General features: G+C 52.0%; 7 protein-coding genes across 7 annotated transcripts; 3 read left to right on the forward strand and 4 right to left on the reverse strand.

Moving 5' to 3' along the window:
- Positions 1-418: 418 nt before the first annotated feature.
- Positions 419-1,819, reverse strand: COCVIDRAFT_38466 (glycoside hydrolase family 128 protein; the record flags this gene model as incomplete). The annotated part of the gene is made up of 1 exon (XM_014700421.1): positions 419-1,819. The coding sequence occupies one exon, from the start codon at positions 1,817-1,819 to the stop codon at positions 419-421; it is 1,401 nt and encodes a 466-aa protein (XP_014555907.1).
- Positions 1,820-3,851: 2,032 nt separating this feature from the next.
- On the forward strand, positions 3,852-4,019 carry COCVIDRAFT_53011 (hypothetical protein; the record flags this gene model as incomplete). The annotated part of the gene is made up of 1 exon (XM_014700422.1): positions 3,852-4,019. A coding segment is annotated over one exon (168 nt), but the record flags the coding sequence as incomplete, so codon positions are not given.
- Positions 4,020-5,014: 995 nt separating this feature from the next.
- Positions 5,015-6,364, reverse strand: COCVIDRAFT_101160 (hypothetical protein; the record flags this gene model as incomplete). Its single annotated transcript, XM_014700423.1, has 1 exon — positions 5,015-6,364. The coding sequence occupies one exon, from the start codon at positions 6,362-6,364 to the stop codon at positions 5,015-5,017; it is 1,350 nt and encodes a 449-aa protein (XP_014555909.1).
- A 445-nt stretch (positions 6,365-6,809) lies between these two features.
- Positions 6,810-10,412, reverse strand: COCVIDRAFT_38468 (hypothetical protein; the record flags this gene model as incomplete). Its single annotated transcript, XM_014700424.1, has 5 exons — positions 6,810-7,673; positions 7,724-7,874; positions 8,504-9,334; positions 9,387-9,780; positions 9,830-10,412. The coding sequence occupies 5 exons, from the start codon at positions 10,410-10,412 to the stop codon at positions 6,810-6,812; spliced, it is 2,823 nt and encodes a 940-aa protein (XP_014555910.1).
- A 1,073-nt stretch (positions 10,413-11,485) lies between these two features.
- COCVIDRAFT_27328 (hypothetical protein) lies at positions 11,486-13,449 on the reverse strand (the record flags this gene model as incomplete). The annotated part of the gene is made up of 2 exons (XM_014700425.1): positions 11,486-13,126; positions 13,177-13,449. 2 exons carry the CDS (start codon positions 13,447-13,449, stop codon positions 11,486-11,488), a joined length of 1,914 nt encoding a protein of 637 aa, XP_014555911.1.
- A 1,207-nt stretch (positions 13,450-14,656) lies between these two features.
- Positions 14,657-15,699, forward strand: COCVIDRAFT_27329 (hypothetical protein; the record flags this gene model as incomplete). The annotated part of the gene is made up of 4 exons (XM_014700426.1): positions 14,657-14,715; positions 14,765-14,954; positions 15,006-15,415; positions 15,468-15,699. 4 exons carry the CDS (start codon positions 14,657-14,659, stop codon positions 15,697-15,699), a joined length of 891 nt encoding a protein of 296 aa, XP_014555912.1.
- Positions 15,700-16,382: 683 nt separating this feature from the next.
- On the forward strand, positions 16,383-19,113 carry COCVIDRAFT_27330 (hypothetical protein; the record flags this gene model as incomplete). The annotated part of the gene is made up of 3 exons (XM_014700427.1): positions 16,383-16,508; positions 16,569-17,727; positions 17,777-19,113. The coding sequence occupies 3 exons, from the start codon at positions 16,383-16,385 to the stop codon at positions 19,111-19,113; spliced, it is 2,622 nt and encodes an 873-aa protein (XP_014555913.1).
- Between the last annotated feature and the right edge of the window lie 11 nt (positions 19,114-19,124).

The following is a 19,124-nucleotide window of genomic DNA, read 5'->3' on the forward strand; positions in this document are numbered from 1 at the left end:
GATTTCTGACGGGAGAACCCCTTCTTTGTACATGCCTTCGCTCACAACTTAAATCCAGAAGGAAACGTTGCATCTCCAGTTAATTCATGTGCTAAGAACGAGGCACATCTACATTCATCGTCACTTGAATACACCAACATACACACATATATACACATCGTCACCAATGAAGCAATCAGAAGAAGCATGATATGTAAAAAAAAGATGATGTATGTATAAGGCGACGCCATAATGGTATGTACAAACGCCTTTTTGAGTTACACATATCCATCACCCTGAAACCGCCCCCACCCTCCCTTCATCAATCTCCTAGTTGTGTAAAAAAAAAGTGCAAGAAAAGTTAAAGTTTAAGAAGAAGAAGAAGACAAAGAGAAAAGAAAAGGTCTAATCTAACAAGAGAGAAAACCCTCTAATCTCTTTAGGAAGAACCAGCGTAGACCTTTCCGATGGGAGAAAGACCATCAGAGAGGTTAAGCTGGTTCTCACCGGTGCCAACCATGAACCATGAGTAGCCCTGGACATCATCTGAGGTATCGAGGTAGGCCATGCAGTCCTTGAGGAAGCTAGCGGCTTGCTCCTGAGTGGCGGAACCGGAGTTGAGGCCGAACTCGGTGATCCAGACCTTCTGGCCGTAGGTCTCGGCGGCCTGCTTGACGTGGGCAATGAAGCGGTCAATGGTCTTGTCGTCGTAGACGTCGTAGAAGTGGATGTTGGTAGCGTCGACCTTGGCGTCGGGGCAGGCGGTGTGGAAGCGCGAGAGCCAGTCGAGACCGAGAGGAGCCTGGCCGTTGCTGACGGAGGGACCGATGATGGTGACGTCGGGGTGAGCCTCCTTGACGGGGTTCATGTACTCCTTCCACGAAGAGCAGGCAGCTTCGGGGCTGAGGTTGCACTGAGCAGCAATGTCGCACTCGTTGAAACCCATGACGGCCTTGGAGCCCTTCTTGACGGCCTTGTCGACGTTTGCGAGCCATTCGTCGGCGGTGGAGTCGCTGGGCTTGTGCATCATGGGGATGAACATGGTGCCGATGTCGTTGTTCTCAGTCTGAGCCCAGTTGTAGCCGAAGCCGTAGCTGCTACCGAGGGTAGAGCAGAGCTCGGCGTTGTTGTAGGCAAGACCACGCTTGGTGCCAGAGTACATGTTTCCAAGGCCGGGAGTACCAGTGGGGAAGGCACCACCAACTGGGCTGCTGGCAGATGGGGTGGCTGAAGCGCTGTAGACAGGAGTCTCAGCAGGCTTGGATGGTGCTGGAGTCTCAGCTGGCTTGGATGGGGCAGGAGCCTCAGGAGTTTCGGCAGGGTACTCAGCAGGCTTGGATGAAGCAGAAGCCTCGGGGGTCTCGGCTGGGTACTCAGCAGGCTTGGAGGAAACAGCATACTCGGCGGGCTTGGATGGAGCAGCGTACTCAGCAGGCTTGGAAGGGGAAGCAGCAGCTGAGCTGGGAGGAGCAGCAGCACCGCCCCCGGGGGTGACAGTGACGGTGACCTTCTCCTTGGCAGTTACAGTGACGGTGGCACCGCAGCCGGGGGTAGTGGCGACATCGGCGACGTTGGCCTGTTGAACTCCAGGGTAAGGGGAGGGCTTGACGTAGACGGTCGTGTACGAGGTCTGGGTCGAGGTCGAAGTCGTGGCCAGAGTGGTGGTTGGCTCACCGTATATGGCACTACCAGTACCAGCGGGAACAGTGTTGTTGGAGGCACCCCATCCACCAGCAGGGTAGGCAGCGCGGTGGTGGAACTTCTCGTGCTGGAAGTGAGGGACGGCAGCGACAGAGCCAGCCAGAGCCAAAAGGCCGGTAATCTTGATCGAGGAAGACATGTTCGGTAGTTGTCGTTTTTTTTGTGGTTTGAAAACAAAAAAGTTGTTTGTTTGTTTATTTCAGGCGTTTGCACACGTGCTACTTTGAGGGTATCGATTGAGCAGTTAAAAGCAGATGCAGCTAACCTGAGCGCAAACAATGGATTGTTGACGTCGAGCAAGGAACGGGACTGTCAAGTGGGGGGACAAGAGAATGTACAGAGCAAAAGAATGCTCAAAAGGAATGGCAGGCAACAACCGAGTTTGTGCGAGCGAAGGAGTGAGGGTGAAGGAGGGGAAAAAGGTTGGGGGGATGCGGGTGGTTTTCACCTTATATTCGAGCGGGGGGCCAGATACGGACACTCGATGGTCGCGTAGGCATGCCCCCCCCCCCCCCGCCTAGTCTGCGCGGATTCGGAAGCATCAGACTTTTTTAGGTCAAGCAAATGTGCCAGGGGGTAGGTGGAAATAGGGTGCTTCAGCCAGTCACAGCACAGGAACAGCGTGAACGGCTAAGATGGTGGCTTACGTTCGCAAGCTAGCAAGCAGAGCTGGCGTGTTTCACGTAACCGCCACTCTCAGGTACACCCGCGCTCCCCATGGCAAAACAGGGGGGCCCAAAGAAGATGGTGTTTTCGTATACGGGGTTTCCGGGAGCGGTAAGTCCTGTCTGCACGCCGCAGGGGGGGGGGTGAGCTGTGAGTCTGCGATCTATAGTCTCAGGGCGCACAAAGACACCGGATGCGGTGCGCTGACTGTGTAGGAGTCTGACTGGCTGCATGTGGGTAAAGTAAAGGCATGTCGTCAAGCGGGCATGTGTTTGCTCCACTCGCAAGGTTGTGAGTGTGAATCCTTCAGCCTCCTGGCCCCGGCGAGCTGTTAGGGGCGGGGCCGCTCAGCGGCGGCGTGGAGGGATCGACCATTCTAGACACTGGCTTTCATCTCCGGACGTGTTGACGGCTCTGGATGTTTGACCATCTTGAATCAGAGATGACGAGTCGCGTCGGGCTGCTGGAGGGTGAATCTGGGGCCGGGTGTGAGGAGAGGGAGAGCAAGGCGGGCGGTGGCTGGACAGTGCGGCAGAGAGGCGCAGTGCAAGAAGAGTGTTGGTGACGAGGCGGGTTGAAGGGGCGAGTCAGGTTGGTTGGTAGGACTAGTAGAGATGGGGTGGGCATGTAACACTGCAGTCGGCCTGTCCCTTTGTCGTGCAGGTGGTGTGGTGTGTTGCGTCGTCAAGTTTGTACTTGTCGCTCGAGGAAACAGGCAAGAAGAGACGAGACGAGACGAGACGAGACGAGACGAGATGGAATCAGATGAGATGTGACATAACTAGTAGTAAAGGACTACTAACGTTGCCATGCACGACGTTTGCTCTCTCTCGTTGCTTGTTCCTACACCTGCCAGCAGCCAGCGCCGACACCTTGGCCACGCACACACCCTGTCCATATCGACACTCGATTAATTCCCTACACACGTCTGCGCCGACGTCATCATGCCTCGGACCCGCGCGCGCTTCGAAATCTCTGTCCTCATTCTCGCATCCAAGTTTTGCGCTCGAGAACGTTTCCCCCCAGTTTTCGGTTTTTTTCCTCGATCCCGTGTGGAGAAGGGGTCATCATTCGTCGTGGTTGTCGGGCTATCGATAAGCTGCAAGTTCCTGCATAAGCGCCCCCAACATGCTGCGAGAGGTCCGCTGCAAGCCCTCCAAAGTGCCGGGCCTGCGTATTATTGCATCTCGATGAATATTACCAAGTGACGGCCTGATGAGGCCTTCTCTTTCATTTCCCTGGCACGTATTCAACAATTACATGAGAAGAGAGGCCAAGCGGCCAAGCGCAGCGTTAGTAGCAGCAACCCCGGCGAGCGCCGAGCCACGTAATTGGCTCCACTTTTGTTGCAGTCTTTGCTTTGGCCGTTCTAGACAAAGCCGAACCTTTGCCCTGCCCTGCCCTGCCCTGCCTTGCCTATCCAACGCCTCCGCCGCGTGTCGACGTAACTCTGTCACCCTTACCATCTCCCGAAACAACGACGCCGCCGCCCAAATGTCGCAACCATGTCCGTCCTGCCCTTTCCGCCTTTTAACTTTGGCAATAGCGTCACATCGCCTTGTTCACCACCAAAAGCTTGTTTCCCCTTGCACTTAAGAGCTCCCAAGGTCCCATTCCGTCCAACGCCGTGCTTGGGATCCCTTGGCAATCGCCCTGCTCAGGAGGCCCTACTTGGCAAACCCGGCTCTTTTACTTCTTTGCTTGACTCGACTGTCGGTAATTACTAGTAAGTAGTACAAGACTGTCGAGACTGACGTCTGTGTGTGTGTGTGTGTGAAGGGGCTGAAAAAGAGAGTTTAATGCCAATCTTCGCAAATAGCCCATATTTTACCTTCTTCTACTACCTTCCTAACATCTGCCAATTCTCTAGCAAATACAGTAGCAAGACAAAAATAGTAAAGTCTCTAGTAGGCTAAACCGTGGGACTGGTAACTCAGTAACCCTAATACACGTATCTCACAAGGTAACATTGTTTTTGGTTTGGTTTTGTCGGTGTGTCTCGACAGTTTGTCGCCGGCATAGTTACTAGTACTCCGACCTCTGATCGACCATTGCTCTCTCTCGCCTCACAACTTCCGCAACTTTCCGAGAAAGAGTTCACTGCATTGCTCCTTTTTTCCAAGCACCTTTTATCGCACACAACTTTTCCCCTCATTCCGTATCCTCCCTTCCCCTTCACACACCCAATCGCTTCCCAGATCCTGTACCACCAGACACCCGTCTTTGCACCACGAATACCGCCTTTTGGGCAGACACGTCACTTTCCCCTCTACATCGCACGCTAGACAGTTGTCTGCTTTTCTCTTTTGTGCAGGCTGAAGTGTGCAGGGTGAGTAAGGTGGGTAGGTAGGAGGCGGATTTAACATGGTGCTGTAGACGGGTGTGGCACCTGTCGTGGTCGTAAGGGCGAAAAGGAGGAGAGTACCAAGGTAGTGAAACATGATAAATGAGTTCTTCCTTGAGAAAAGACGTATGGGGGGTTCAGTAAGTAGAAGGGTAGATGCGTGATTTCAATCTTTCAAGAACTCTATCGTGTATATCACTCATTTATATATTTTGACACAAAGAATCAACATCACACTTCATAGCCTGCAAACGCCAGACACCCCATGACTACCACGTAAACCAACTCCTCTTCACAATCCCTATACTCGTAAACACTGCCCATTCAAATCCGTATTTCCGCCGCTTTCCTAAGCCGATTCATCACCGCAGCAGCTATATCATCCCCAGACTTATCATCGATACCCTCGACATAAATAATCTCCACGCCCTTCTTGTCGAGATCCCTCAGTGCAGAAAAGAGTCCTCGTGCAATGTCCTCCGTGTTCGCGCCGAGGTTGATGTCCCAGACGTGTATACCCTCAGGCGATACAATATAATGGTCGGACTCGGGGATTTGGTGCTGGATAACCGATCGGAGGAGATTGGACTGGCGTGGCGAAGACATATCGGTGTTTACAGGAGCTTCAGCTTCTGCTTCCGGTTCCGAGCAACCCCATCCGTTTAGATTTGCCAACTGCACTTTCCGAGCATCCAGGCCCAACGCGAGTTTCCAATTCTTTGTCCTGACAATGCCAATCCGGCTCTTGCTTTTCAGTTCTTCAGGCGTAGGTTGCTCTGCGCCTGCTTCAAAAAGAAGAACAGACGCTTTAGGGCTATAGTGTCTGTACTTCATTCCTGGCGCTCGGGGTTTACTCGAGTCCTCTGCCTGCTTGTCCTTGTATCCTACCACCACATTCTCCCACCCGGGACATTGTCGCAGTTGTTCGACTGTTACACCGCCTGGTCGTAAAATCGCTGGTGGACTGGACAAGCCATCCACGACTGTACTTTCGACACCCACTTCGCATGGCCCACCGTCAATTATCCGTGTTATTTTACCGTTTAGGTCGTCGTAAACGTGCTCGGCGGCTGTGGGGGACGGACGGGTCGATGCGTTCGCAGAGGGCGCAGCAAGAGGGCGTCCACATAGTCGCAACAGAGATAAGGCGATGATGGATCGTGGCATTCGTGCACCAAATGTCGAAAGGCCTGCCGTGACCTCTGGCGCGAGGATCGAAGTCCTTGGAGTCGGGAGGATGAGGGTGAGAGGACCAGGCCAGAATCGCTCAATCAGTGGTCTGTAGATCTCTGGTATGGGGTCCTTGCCATTGATCTTCCCATCGCCTGTGGCTTCCAGCTTCCCTGACAGTAGTGCACGAAGTTGTGGTAAAGAGTGTACATGAACAATCAGTGGGTTATCGGCCGGTCGCCCCTTGCGAGCAAAGATTTCTTTTACAGCCGCGCTTCGTGTCGCATCTGCTCCCAGTCCATACACTGTCTCGGTAGGGAATGCAACGGGTACATCCGTCTCCACCAGATCGCGAGCCGCTGCTTTGAGATTACCGAAATGATCATCAGCACTCGCTGACTCGTCATATTCAATATGCCAGTCGTCGATCAAGTCTTCCGTCTTTTTGAATGTAATCTTCCCCAACTTTTGGGGGTCCACCGGCTGAATCTTGGTCTCCGACATGGTTGCGATCAACTGCTTGTGCGTCGGCGGGGCGCTGGTAGTATTGGGCCTGGCAGATTCAAATATCTTTGCGCTGGAGAATACGATGGCCTTTCTCAGCGCGGTATATGCGTTACAATGGGGCGGTCGTGTAGCGGCTTGCGCCAGACGACGTATTGGAGTGTTATATGAAAAGACTTTCTTGGGCTTGACATTTGGTATGCGGGGAGTGCGCGTGGGCATAAAGGTGATGACTGGAGAGCGATGCCAAAATTTCTCGGAACGCAGTGGGGCATCAGTTCCGATCCTGGCGCGTGATGTCACAAACTTGAGCCAAAGACCAACTTTCAACTTTAACTTTGTTTCTCATATTACTTGTCATATATACATTTGAAGTGCTAGTTCTGATTCCTAAATTATTCATATATTACGTTCCATACGTGTTCAATGCTTCTTCCCAGCAGTCTCATTGAGCCTCATCCGTATAGTAGTAGACCTTGCCTTCGAATATACGCCGGGCTGTCCGAGAAACGGCACACCTGTCAACGTACGCGAACGATTCTGAGCTTGTACACAAGACATCGACACTGATTTGTCCACTCGGGTGGGCAAGAGTAACGGTCTGTTGTTTCGGCAGTAGGTCGGATGAGCTCTCGTCCGAATCTGAGCATGGGCTTGGTGTACGCTCGGGCGTTGATTGCCACGAAGACTGTACTCTAGCACCCTCCGCGAGTTCGTGTGCAATTGTTCCTTGTATGCATACCGCTGATGCTAGGCATGCCGCGCCTGTAAGCTGCAGACTCGGGTGAGGCTTTCCCATGCTGAACGCCTGGACGTGAACGTCTGGAGTTCCGGGTGGACCACCTGATTGTGGAGACGATAGGATGGCCAACTTTGGCGTACCTCGAACCTTTGCCGCTGCAGTTACGTCCGAGGCGAGGCCCATCATCACAGCACCAACACGCCGAATAGACTCCATTTGCTCGAGATAGCTTGCTGAGTCTTTGCTTGCAGTCTTGAGATTTGACGGTAGTGTCCTTTCGTCGACGAGGATAAAGGGATTGGCGGCATCGATCAAAGTTGCCTTGACCGAAAACCGTTGACCATCATTCCCCTTGACATCGATGGTGTCGCAGCGATTGCCAGTGGGGAACAGCTTTCCGGTCATACTACCCGCAGGCTCGACGAAAGCAACCTTTACTTCGCTACCAGTTCCCTTGACTCCAGGAATTGCGTAGTCACCAGACTCCTCATAGGATCCGTCTTCATCGACTTGAACAGTGTCAACAATGACCCGTGATGTGTTTGTGTTAAATATCCGGACATCAAGCTAGATTGCGAATCAGCATCGAACCCTGAATTTCGGATCGATTAACTTACAGTTCGCTCCCCGGGAGTAGCACGAACCAAACCTTCTTGAAGAGCAAATGGCCCAACACCTGAGCACATGTTTCCACAGTTGCCGCTAAAGTCTACTGATTCTTGTCCTACAGCGACCTGTACAAACGTATAATCCACATCAATGCCCACTCTTGTTGATGGTGATACAACAGCAACCTTTGATGTTGTCGATGTTGCTCCACCTACACCATCAATCTGCCGAGCATCTGAACCTTGCGAGCCCATAGCCGCGAGTAGCGGCTTTACCCAGTCCTTCTCTGAAGCTGGCAAGTCATGGCGGTGGATGAATAGACCCTTGGAGGTACCCGCACGCATTAGCACAGCGGGTAAGCTGCGTCGGACCCTTTTCGGAGCTCTTTCGTACGCCATTGGAAGATCTGGTAAGCGTATGGGTAGAATGTGAGATACAGTTGAGAGTCTTGCTTTTTGAGTACTTGATAATGTAGAGAGTGATCGAAACATCTACACTAACTGTACGCGAAGACGTAAATAGATGTCTCCGTCGGTATGAAATCAGAGGATTTTATATCCAGTAGTCTCAAAAGAGGGTACATCCCATATATAACTATGGAATCCACCACGAAGATTTTGATGACCATTGATGGGCATGATACTTCTCATCCTTGCACCGACTCCCGCGGGAGGTTTTGATGTGAGGTAAAGCCGCGGGAAGAAAAGGCCGAAGTTTTGCCGCGGCCACGAAACACGGTGGCGCAGCAAGTCTTTGCAAGAAATCTAGCCAACTGACATCCTACTTACATATCCCAATCCAGGTTCGGAAATCGGTCCAATTCCGAGCTGTTAAAGCCATAGAGGAGATCGTCCACAGTAAAGGTGTTTTCACCGAATAACGGTTGCTGCTGGCCTTGAAACATCCAGCTGCCGTTATTATCGTACGCAATATTGCCGCCGTCATTTTGTCCATTGTAGGATGTCGCCCCTGGCATTCCAGGCATTCCAGGCATAGAATTTGACCATTGTGATTGTACAGGTAAATTTGCATGTGGAAGATTAGCATTGCCGCTTGCATTCGTTTGCACGGGAAGAGCGTTTTCTTGTTCTCGCTCTCTAACAAAGCTTTGGATAATACCATCGATATCGATGCTTTTCAAGCTGGGCTCGCGGCCTACAGAACTACCAGCTGTTGTATCTGGGGTACTGCTCTGACCCCTGTTGTCAGTATCCCTGTCAAGTAGAGCATCGTTCGGATTCAACGTAGCAACTCCCATTCTCTTCATCAAGTTTTGTACAATTGCATTGGCGCGTCGCACGGCCCAATTTGTTTCTTGATTCTCACGGAACACTGCCAAGCAGGTCTCGAGGTTCCTATGAGCAGGGGACCTGGGTCCACGTCTAGCGGCAATGCGGGCGTGGATAGTCGCAGCAACGTAAGTAGCATACGAAATCAGGTATGGAGCTCTTCGCACACTGAAGGCTTTGTGGTATACTCGCAAGAGCTTCACAATATCATCTGCCGATGTTGCACAGGCCATAAAAGAATTTACTGAAATTGCACGTGAAGTGTTGTAGAGATGCCCGTCGGCAACGAATGGGCGATGCAGAAGGATGGTGAGAACATTATAAAGGGCACTGTAGCTTCCTAAGTATATTGAAATGATTTGTTAGGATCTTGGGTACTTACTGTAAGCTGAGTACGTGTGGCGGTGGCGTCACAGAAACCTTGTGTGCGTCTATAGCAAGATGCTCGGGTAAGTTTTGTCGCCATGTCGTAAGCTTTGAACGGATGCTTTCTAGCCTAGACGAAAGCTCTGCAGGGCTTGAGTCGGAGCTTCTCTCGGTATATATTGTGCTGAGGATGTCACTCAGAATGACCGAGAGCTGGCAAAGACGACGAAATGTGGAAACGCTATATGCCGGGGAGCCCAGGTAAGTTGCATCTGACTGAGTCGAGTATGCGAAGGGTGTCCAATGCTCGAGTTCTTCATACGTATCTTGGAACTTGATCGGGACTAGAGTGTCTGACTCCTTGATGCTGACAGGTCGGCCCTGATACAGGCTCTGGATTTTGTCGATGACTGCACTTTCGATTAGCGATGTCAATCTACGTGCAACGATGATGCTCACCAAATGCAGCCCAGAAGACGCGCCTCCGGATTTCGTAGTCTTCGTCAGACAATCGGCGACTGCCTGCTAGGTGTGGGGTATCCACGTGGATACCAAGATCAACTATCATACGAAATGCCAGGCCTGCATAAATCCATGCAGCGCTGCGTTCGTCCCCTAGGGCGAAGAGTGAGTTAGTCATGACTAGCATAGCTTGGATCGTCGTGATTTCGCTTCTGTCCAGAGAGCTGCCTAGAAGCTCACGCACTCTTTCACGAAACTGCCAGCCAGCAGTGCGTACGTCGTCTGCTACTCGGCGGACTTCGTGGCGTGGGCTGAACTTGGCTGCACCAAAGTAGATAGCATTCAGAAGGAGTTTGGAGAAGTAGGGCCCGCCACACGCCATGTCGCGCATAAAGGCTGGACGATAGGTCGCAAGAAAAGAGTGATGTTGTCGGTTCCAGTGTAAGGATAGCAGGTGCATGCCTAGCTCAGGCTCAACACCGTCAAAGTCGAGTTTCCCCTGGCGGAAGTTCACAGTCTCAAGTTGGCGTTGGCGCGCAGCTTCGGCAACAAGTCCTCTTTCAACCCATTCATCAGGCATCTCCGGATGCGCCTCAGAAGCGGGCTTTTCATGGGGACCTTCATCGAACAAGGTACTTGTCCGCCCATGATAGCTGGAAGAACCATTCGCAGTGATAACAATGCGCGACACACTCTGTGGCGTCGAGGAACCAGCTTGGGCAGGAGATTGAGTAGCAGGACTAGGCGCATCTACAGGCACAACCGACTCTGAAGCTCTTTCTCGTCGTGGCGTCTTACGTGGACGGCTCGATGCTTGATGGGCATCGTCTATGGGCTCATAATGGCAGGTTACCCCATGCGTTTTGCAACTCGCGCATACAGGTTTCTCCGCACTGCACTTGATCTGTGGTCTTCAGTATCGCGCTCCACGTTCCATTAAGCGCGTGCAGACGAACCTTTCTCCGACGGCAGAAGGTACAGGCCTCGGCTGCCCTTTTGCGTGGACGGCCCGTCTTAGTACCGTTGCCGCCCGTATCGACAGTGCTCATCGCGATGGCCGTCCAAATAAAGTAGTTTACGGGTACCTGTGGGTATAACTCAAAAACAAGACAGCGTGTTTGCTGCCAATGGGGAGTGGACGGGAGAAGAAAAGTTGCCGCGGGTATGAAGAGACTGGGGGCAAAGCAGGTTCCGCGGGAACGCATTAATTCAAATCCGGCAATCCGGGATTTGGTCGCCCGACCGTGAGTCTGGACCTCATGACGATCTATACTTAGCAAAATCACAGCAGTATACAAACATTCAATGTTTTACTTAGTGTACGAGTAACATGTCATTCAAGAAAACTCACATATCCAATATTGAAGTAATACGAAGTACATTGCGTTTTCCAAGTCCGATAGAAATATCTTACTTGGCATCATACAAAAAGATAAAGCCAAGTTTTCCCTATAACACAATAGGCCCCCCCTCCCAAACATCAACGCCAATGCACCCAATCCACCAAGAAAAGCCGTAGTTTAACGTTGCAAGCAGCAGAAGGGAAAGTCATACGAAAAGAAAGGGTATTCAGCCAACGCCTGCCAGATGAGAACAAAGCCCTCATTTACCCCTAGTCTTCCCAAGAAAGTTAATCTCTTTTGTTTGTTCTCCCTACGCAGAGACAGAAACTTCAGATGGCCCTTGGAAAATGGCCTCAGCAGGGGCATCAGAGTCTCCTGCAGGCGCAGCTTGGGCTTGGGAAGCCAGTTCGCCACTTGCACCAGTCTCAGCCCATTCACCCCAGAGACCACGCTTGGCACGAATACGTAGGGGAGCACCAAGGTTGTTGGCTGGTTGTTCGACCTTGATGGCGTCCTTGGTTGCCAGGACGAGCATTTCAAAGAACATCTTGGTGGCGTCGGTCCGTGATGTCCTGGTTTCTGGGAAAATGTCTTGGAAGATGATGCTGCTTTTTTGTCGAACTGATTCGCTCTCCTCAGCTTCGGGCCCAAATTGCTCTCGTAAGAAGTGAACGGCGTGTTTTGTGCCTAGTGATACAGGGCCACCTTCGGCGGGATGGATAAGAGGTGCGGTTGTGTCGTCAAAGTTGTCTGGGACTGGGGAAAAGACATCCTCTTCCTCTTCACCGATCTGCTGGAAATCTGGTTCATCGGGGAGTTGGATAATGTCCTCAGATCCTCCTAGCATTGTGTTGTCACCGCCAATACCAATATCACCACCACCTAGAGTTGGCTCATCTTGGTCAAATTCTAGCTGTAGTTGTGGCGTCTTCTCTCTTTCACCTGCTGTTGCTTCGTCGTCCTCGGCGTCCGCTCCGATGTTGACGCCATCCCGCTTGCGTTTCTGGCTTGGCCGGGAGATTACTTCCAAAGAAAGGATACCTCGCAGTTCGGGAGCCCAACCCTGACTTCGTCCATCACCAAGAATACTTGATACAAAGCCTCCAGACTTTTGCATGTTGAGCAAAGCCATAAGGAGGGGATCGCGTGGAAGGAAAGACGCAGGCTTGAGAATCTTTTCACGGTTGTTCTGTTGCTCCTTCAGTTGCTGGCTAGAAATCATTGTCTCGGCGTCGGCTCCAATGACCCTCCTGCGCTTGGCCCTGGCTTGGTGAATGGACTCCTCCTCTTCCTCCTGCTCTGGCTCAAAGGTGGTGGTTTGCTCGGCGATTTCCTGTTCAAGGCGAGTGGCCTCTTCCTCTCCCAGCTCGGAAAGTGGTGATTCCTCACGCTGGCGCATAGGCAGATCGCCTGCTATCGAACCTGCTGGGAGATCTGTTTCGTTCATTCCGCCCATGGTGATATCCATATCATCATCGAGGTTCAGCTCCGGGCCAGGGCCAAGTTCTGTAGGAGCATCTTCCCCAATATCTATGTTAAGGTCATCAGCGTCTAGCGTAAGACCCTTGTCTAGCGCAGTAAATTCATCGGATTGACGGCGTTCGAGGGGCGCGTTACGGCCTATCTCGATACTTGTGCCTTCGTCGAACGGGGCTGGGGGCTCCAAGTCGTCATCTTCTCCAATATCCAGGTTCAGGTCATCGTCGGGAAGCTCCATTGGTTCCATACGTGGGTGCTCAATGCTGCCAGAGAGAAACTGGCTATTATCCCAATCCGGTACAGTGGTGTTTCCAAGATCGAGGCTACCACTAAGTGGCTGTGAGAGAAGAAAAGAGGGATCTGGCATAGGAGCTAGCAGGTCCAGGTCGGTAATTTGATCCGGTAGAATCAAGTTGGTGGGGTTAGCAACATGAGTCTGCGCAGGAAGATCAATGTTTCCAGGGCGGAAAGCCTGCAGACGCGTTAGTCGTGGCAATGCCGGGTGGTTGGAACCAAGTTTACCATCTTGATCTTCCACAAAGCTTCATTGCAGTCATCCTGCAGGTAGTGGGCTTTCTTGTGGTAGATGCGCACTTCACCGAGAAGTAGCTGCGCGTTCAAACGCAACGCAAGTGGGCCGCCAGCAGCCACCTCTGGTCGAATAATGACCTCGCAACTCTCGGGGATCTTGTGCTGCAGCACTTGAGCTTTGGTGAGCTTCTTCTGCTGATTGGAGGCGAGCCAGACGTGCGCAAGCGCGCCTTGCTTGAAGAGAAGATCCTCGGGAAGAAACATTGCGGTCGCGGGATGGAGGAGCTCGTAGGTGGGGGTGAAGAAGAGCTGCGCGTCGGGTCGGTCGTCGTGTTTATGTCGACGCGTCGCAGGTCACGGGATGCGCACGCGGTAGAGACGCGCCAGTGACCTCAATAGTATGTGCCAAAAGTGCGCGCACACGTATGGATGGTAGTCAGGGCCAGAGAGGGTTGGGCGACGATGGTGTTGCGGATGCGCTCGGTGGTTGAATGATGATGATGAGGCTGGTAAGGGCTGGGATCAGGGCAGGGCGTGGCAGCCACGATCCCACAGCTCCCGCTTAGTCATGACTCTGAATCAGAAAACACCAAAAGCACCTTCACCTTTGATTCCAGAAACCCCCATTGACAGAGAGAGTAGCCTCATTATGTGATAAGCGCGCACACCCAACCGCCTCATTATATTGTTGCGGGGCTGATATTTTCTCGTTGCTGCCATCCAAGCTTGCAATAGGAAAGAATGGCGAGTCTCCAATTCCGGTTCATGATTGATCCGGCGCGGGTAGTCAAATGACAGTATGTTTAACAATATTCAGTCTTGGCTGTACATGCTGCAAAACGAATGAACCTCTGGTTGTCGCTTTTGCAATATTCCGATGAGGTTCTTGTGCGACCCGGCAGTTGCTTCATCAATACTCAGCCAATGTAGGGATATTGCATCAATGAACCCGATCGCGCCCTATTGGCCTTTACATTTAAATGTGACCAAGGGACCGGGACCTCCCAAGAGTTTTGACAATCTGCTCCGCTCGACTATCATGTTGGACCAGCTTGAGGAACGGTAGTTGGATATACATGCATCAGCAAAGTACTAATATACCTGCACCTACGAAGTCCACTTGATTGTACACAATTCCCAAACAAGCGCATTTGCTTGCATCTTTATCCAGTATGCTTTGGTACTCCTCTGTAGTTTTTGTGCTTCTTGTACAACATATCTCAGCCCAGGAAACGCCCTATGGGTCATCCGACTTTCTACGGTTTGGGTGTTCGCAGCTTGTGGTTGAGCGTACTGATCCGCTCGTCACCCCTGGGCTCAACCCATCACCGCATATGCACCAAGCAAGTCTACCTGTTGTTTCCGATACAAGAGGGCTAACTTGCATAGATTGTAGGAGGCAACAGTTTCAATGTCACAGTATAGCATCGCCAGCTGTTTCTTGATATACTTAAGAGGTTAACGTGATCAGATGGATCCTTCTTCCTTTGATCCGGCCGCGCAGTCGACATGCACTTCGTGCATTTACAAGTCAGCATAGTCATTCTAGAATCTTGAAGGTTCACTTACATAGTCATAGAGAAGATAGATCGAACTACTGGACCGCTTCCATTTACTTCAAGTCGCCAGAAAATGGTACATATCGTAAAGTACCACAGATGGCAAACGGCCGTCGAAACGGAACTCTCCTTGAACAGGATGGCGGCCTCACCATATACTACATGCGTCCATTTAGTGGTACGAACAAGAACACTACTGCGATGATACCTGTGAGTCTAGATTGGTTGTCGCGTCTGTAGTGCCTCCTCACTGATTTATAGGGCTTTCGCATGCTCGCTGGCGATCCCACCAACCGCAGCAAAGAGGGTACTTACCCAGGCATCTGTCATCGTTGTCTGCAGGTTGACGAGCGCATCATGGGTGGAGCCGGCGCGCCCTGTTCAGGTAATGACACTGCCAGTTTTCCCTCTACGCCATGTCCAGGGGGAATCCGTGCTACAGTGATCTTTCCTTCATGCTGGGATGGCGTTACTCTTGACTCGCCAGACCACAGATCGCATGTTGCGTATGCGCCCGGCTTTAATGGTCTCGCGGGCGACTTCTGTCCAAGCAGTCATCCAGTCCGGATCCCACAGGTCATGTATGAGATCATGTTCGACACGTCTGGGTTTGCAGATCCCAAATACTACCAAGATGGTAAACAGCCATTAGTGTATAGTTTTGGAGATGCGTAAGTCAAGAAACCCGCAATGAAATGCTGAGGATTGTGTTAATACGGATAGAACGGGGTATGGTGCGCATGGCGACTACTTGTTTGGCTGGGAGGGGAATGCGCTACAGAGGGGGATGAATGCTCTTGGCAATCAATGTGGGAGCGAGGACTGTACCTCTACATTCACAATCCAGGATGGCAGAGATGCAATTGGATGTACGAAGGCGCAACAGGCTGTCGAAGATACAGGGGCAGATGCATGGCTTGACGAGCTTCCTGGTGGAGTACAGATTACAGAATAGTGCATGGTGGTAGGATAACAGCGAGTGGGCCAATATGTGGTATGTACTGTACTGGATGTATGTACATAGACGGATGGGTAGAGTTAGAGAAACAGTCCCAATCTCCTTCACCCCAAACACCCCGTCTTGGCCACGGCAGCGATATGCGAGGCGCAAGCATGACATCACCCGCAAGCATCTGCGCCACGACGAGAGCATGTGTAGTAGCGTCGGACATGTACCTGCCAAGCACCAATGCCGGTGTGCACAGATTCCTTTCCCCTGTAGCGGATCGAGCATGTTTATCTATTGCGGGTTTGCGCTCCAAACCTAAGATCAGTTCTCTCTGTTTCAGCTCCCGATAAGGCCGTCGCACGGTGGTCGATGTGTTGCGTCCAACTGTTTATGGGGTGAAACGGGGAGGGCCAGGACCCTTGACCCCTGCACAAGGGTACCGTTGCTTTGACGTTCTAGTCGACCGTCTAATTCACCAGACGAACTGCGAGCCCCGAAAAGACAATCCAAACCCTCCCTCGCCGTCAACCTTGGTTCTTTTTTTCTACCTGCCAGCCGTCCTTACGTACACTGCTTAACCGCCACCTCAATGCAATAATCGGCCTCCTCCGCCATTTCTCCCACACTAATCGTCGACGGACAGGCCACGTTGGACCGCGGCGCAACAGTCGTCTCCTGGCCATGCCAACATGTCAAAAGCGTCGACGCCCTCACTGCCCCGCTACGATGCCTCGAACCCATATTCCAAGCCCTCCCGTCCTTCATCGCCAATGCTGCAACCACCAGAGCCCCATAAGCGCAGCCCAACACCCTCAGTACGTCATGCGCCTGGCTGCCATCGCGACCGGACACACGACTAACATGCACCCACACAGTCAGTAACAGCCACGTACTCGCTTTTGTCCGCACAAGAAACCGCGCAAAAGCTCTCCACCTCCGTCACACATGGCCTTTCTGCTGCAGACGCCTCGACACGCATACACCTCCATGGCCTTAACGAACTCCCGCACGAAGAGCCCGAGCCGCTGTGGCTGCGGTTCCTCAAGCAATTCAAGGAGACACTCATCCTTCTGTTGCTAGGATCTGCTGCTGTGTCATTTATCATGGGCAACTTGGAAGACGCGCTGAGCATAACTGTAGCAGTGACCATTGTCGTCACCGTAGGCTTCGTACAAGAGTACCGGTCGGAAAAGTCAATCGAGGCTCTCAACTCGCTCGTTCCGCATTCTGCACACATCATACGCGCTGGAGCTGAGCCATCACGGGGCGGCCGCACACCCAATGGCACAACCGACGGCATCGAACTGGACAATCTCAAGGATACTACGGCTTCGCTCTCCGCAGCTGAGAGGAAGTCCACGACAATCTCCGCGACATTGCTAGTACCAGGCGATTTGGTCTTATTTCACACGGGCGACCGCATACCTGCCGACATTCGCATCACACACGCTGCCGACCTTAGCATCGACGAGTCTAATCTCACGGGAGAGAACGAACCCGTCTCCAAGTCGCCTGACACTATTGCACCCCCAACAGGGGCCCAACGATCACCTTCGCCCTTTTACGCATCCGAAGCCACTGGTACTGTTGGTGCAGACATTAGGCTCAATGACCAGAAAAATATTGCTTTCATGGGTACTCTGGTTAGATCTGGGTATGGACAAGGAATTGTTATTGGTACTGGAGGCAATACGGAATTTGGCGCCATCTCGGCATCCTTGGGAGAAATTGAAAGCCCCAGGACTCCTCTGCAACTTTCTATGGACCGACTCGGAAAGGAGCTGAGTTACATGTCATTTGGTGTTATTGCATTTATCGGGTTGGTAGGATTGTGGCGGGGGTGGAAGTTTCTCGAGGTCTTTCAGATTGCTGTCTCGCTTGCTGTTGCTGCCATACCTGAAGGACTGCCAATTATCGTTACGGTCACGCTTGCTTTGGGTGTGCTAAGGATGTCCAAGCGCGACGCCATTGTCCGACGGCTGCCCAGTGTAGAGACATTGGCCTCGGTTAATGTCGTCTGTACTGACAAGACGGGTAAGTTATGCATATGGACAGTAATCTTGTACTCGCTAACCTCATGAAGGCACGCTGACAACTAACCACATGACTGTCACAAAAATATGGCATTTTGGCGAGGCTACTCCAACAGATGTGAAGCTCAAGCACGACTCTATGGATCTCGACTCCCCCACTCGTAACATCCTGCGGATCGGAAATATAGTCAACAATGCCCGTCTATTGAGCGACCACGCTGCATCAGCTTCCACAGCAGCAGTTCTTTCGTCCACCCTGGGCGATGATAGTGCCTCGGCCAAAAGTAGATGGGTCGGTCAGCCTACCGATGTCGCCCTCCTTGACCTAATTGATGCTTTTGGTGAAGACGACGTGCGGGAAAGGCTTGGTGAACGCAAGTTCGAAACCCCATTCAGCTCAGAGAGAAAGTGGATGGGCGTTGTCGTTGGCAGCAGTTCTGGTAGTCACACTCCCGGTTCCGAACACAGCTATATCAAGGGTGCATTGGAGAGGATTCTCGATCGCTGCGATACATACGTCACTGCACAGGGCAAAGAGGTAGCATTGGATCAAGCACACAAGCAGGAAGCAATCATGGCTGCGGAATCCATGGCTCAAGAGGGTCTACGAGTACTCGGCTTCGCAAGTGGTGTGTCCAAGGCGAAGAAGAAAAATATTAGTGGCACTGCCTCTCCAGCGCCGGCCGTACACTCTGCTCTTGGTGATGATGAGCACTATCGTGGTCTCACGTTTGCAGGACTTGTAGGCATGAACGATCCTCCACGCAAGGGTGTCGAAAGAGCCATCCGGCGTCTGATGGCTGGCAAGGTCAAGGTGATTATGATTACCGGTGATGCAGAGACTACCGCAGTTGCCATTGGAAAGAGTCTGGGGATGCCGATTACCGAAAACTCTGCGCTTGGACGCTCTGTCATCCGTGGAGATGAGGTAGACCAGATGAGTGAGGAAGAACTCGCCCAGGCCATGGCAACGACGTCAATCTTTGCACGCACGAGTCCGGACCACAAGATGAAGATTGTTCGAGCGCTCCAGTCGCGAGGCGATGTCGTTGCAATGACTGGCGATGGAGTCAATGACGCACCAGCACTTAAGAAAGCCGACATTGGCATCTCGATGGGCAGACTGGGAACAGACGTTGCCAAAGAAGCCGCAGACATGATCCTAACCGACGACAACTTTGCCACAATTCTCAACGCCATCGAAGAGGGAAAGGGTATCTTCTACAACATCCAAAACTTCCTTACCTTTCAACTTAGTACCAGTGTGGCAGCACTGAGCCTGGTACTCTTGAGTACTTTTCTCGGTTTCCAGAATCCGCTCAATGCCATGCAGATTCTGTGGATCAGTAAGTTATTATCCATGTATATTCAAGACAACGAAGGCTAATCATTACCCCC

Source organism: Bipolaris victoriae (genome assembly GCF_000527765.1).
Source record: "Bipolaris victoriae FI3 unplaced genomic scaffold scaffold_50, whole genome shotgun sequence".
In the NCBI taxonomy this organism is placed as follows: domain Eukaryota; kingdom Fungi; phylum Ascomycota; class Dothideomycetes; order Pleosporales; family Pleosporaceae; genus Bipolaris; species Bipolaris victoriae.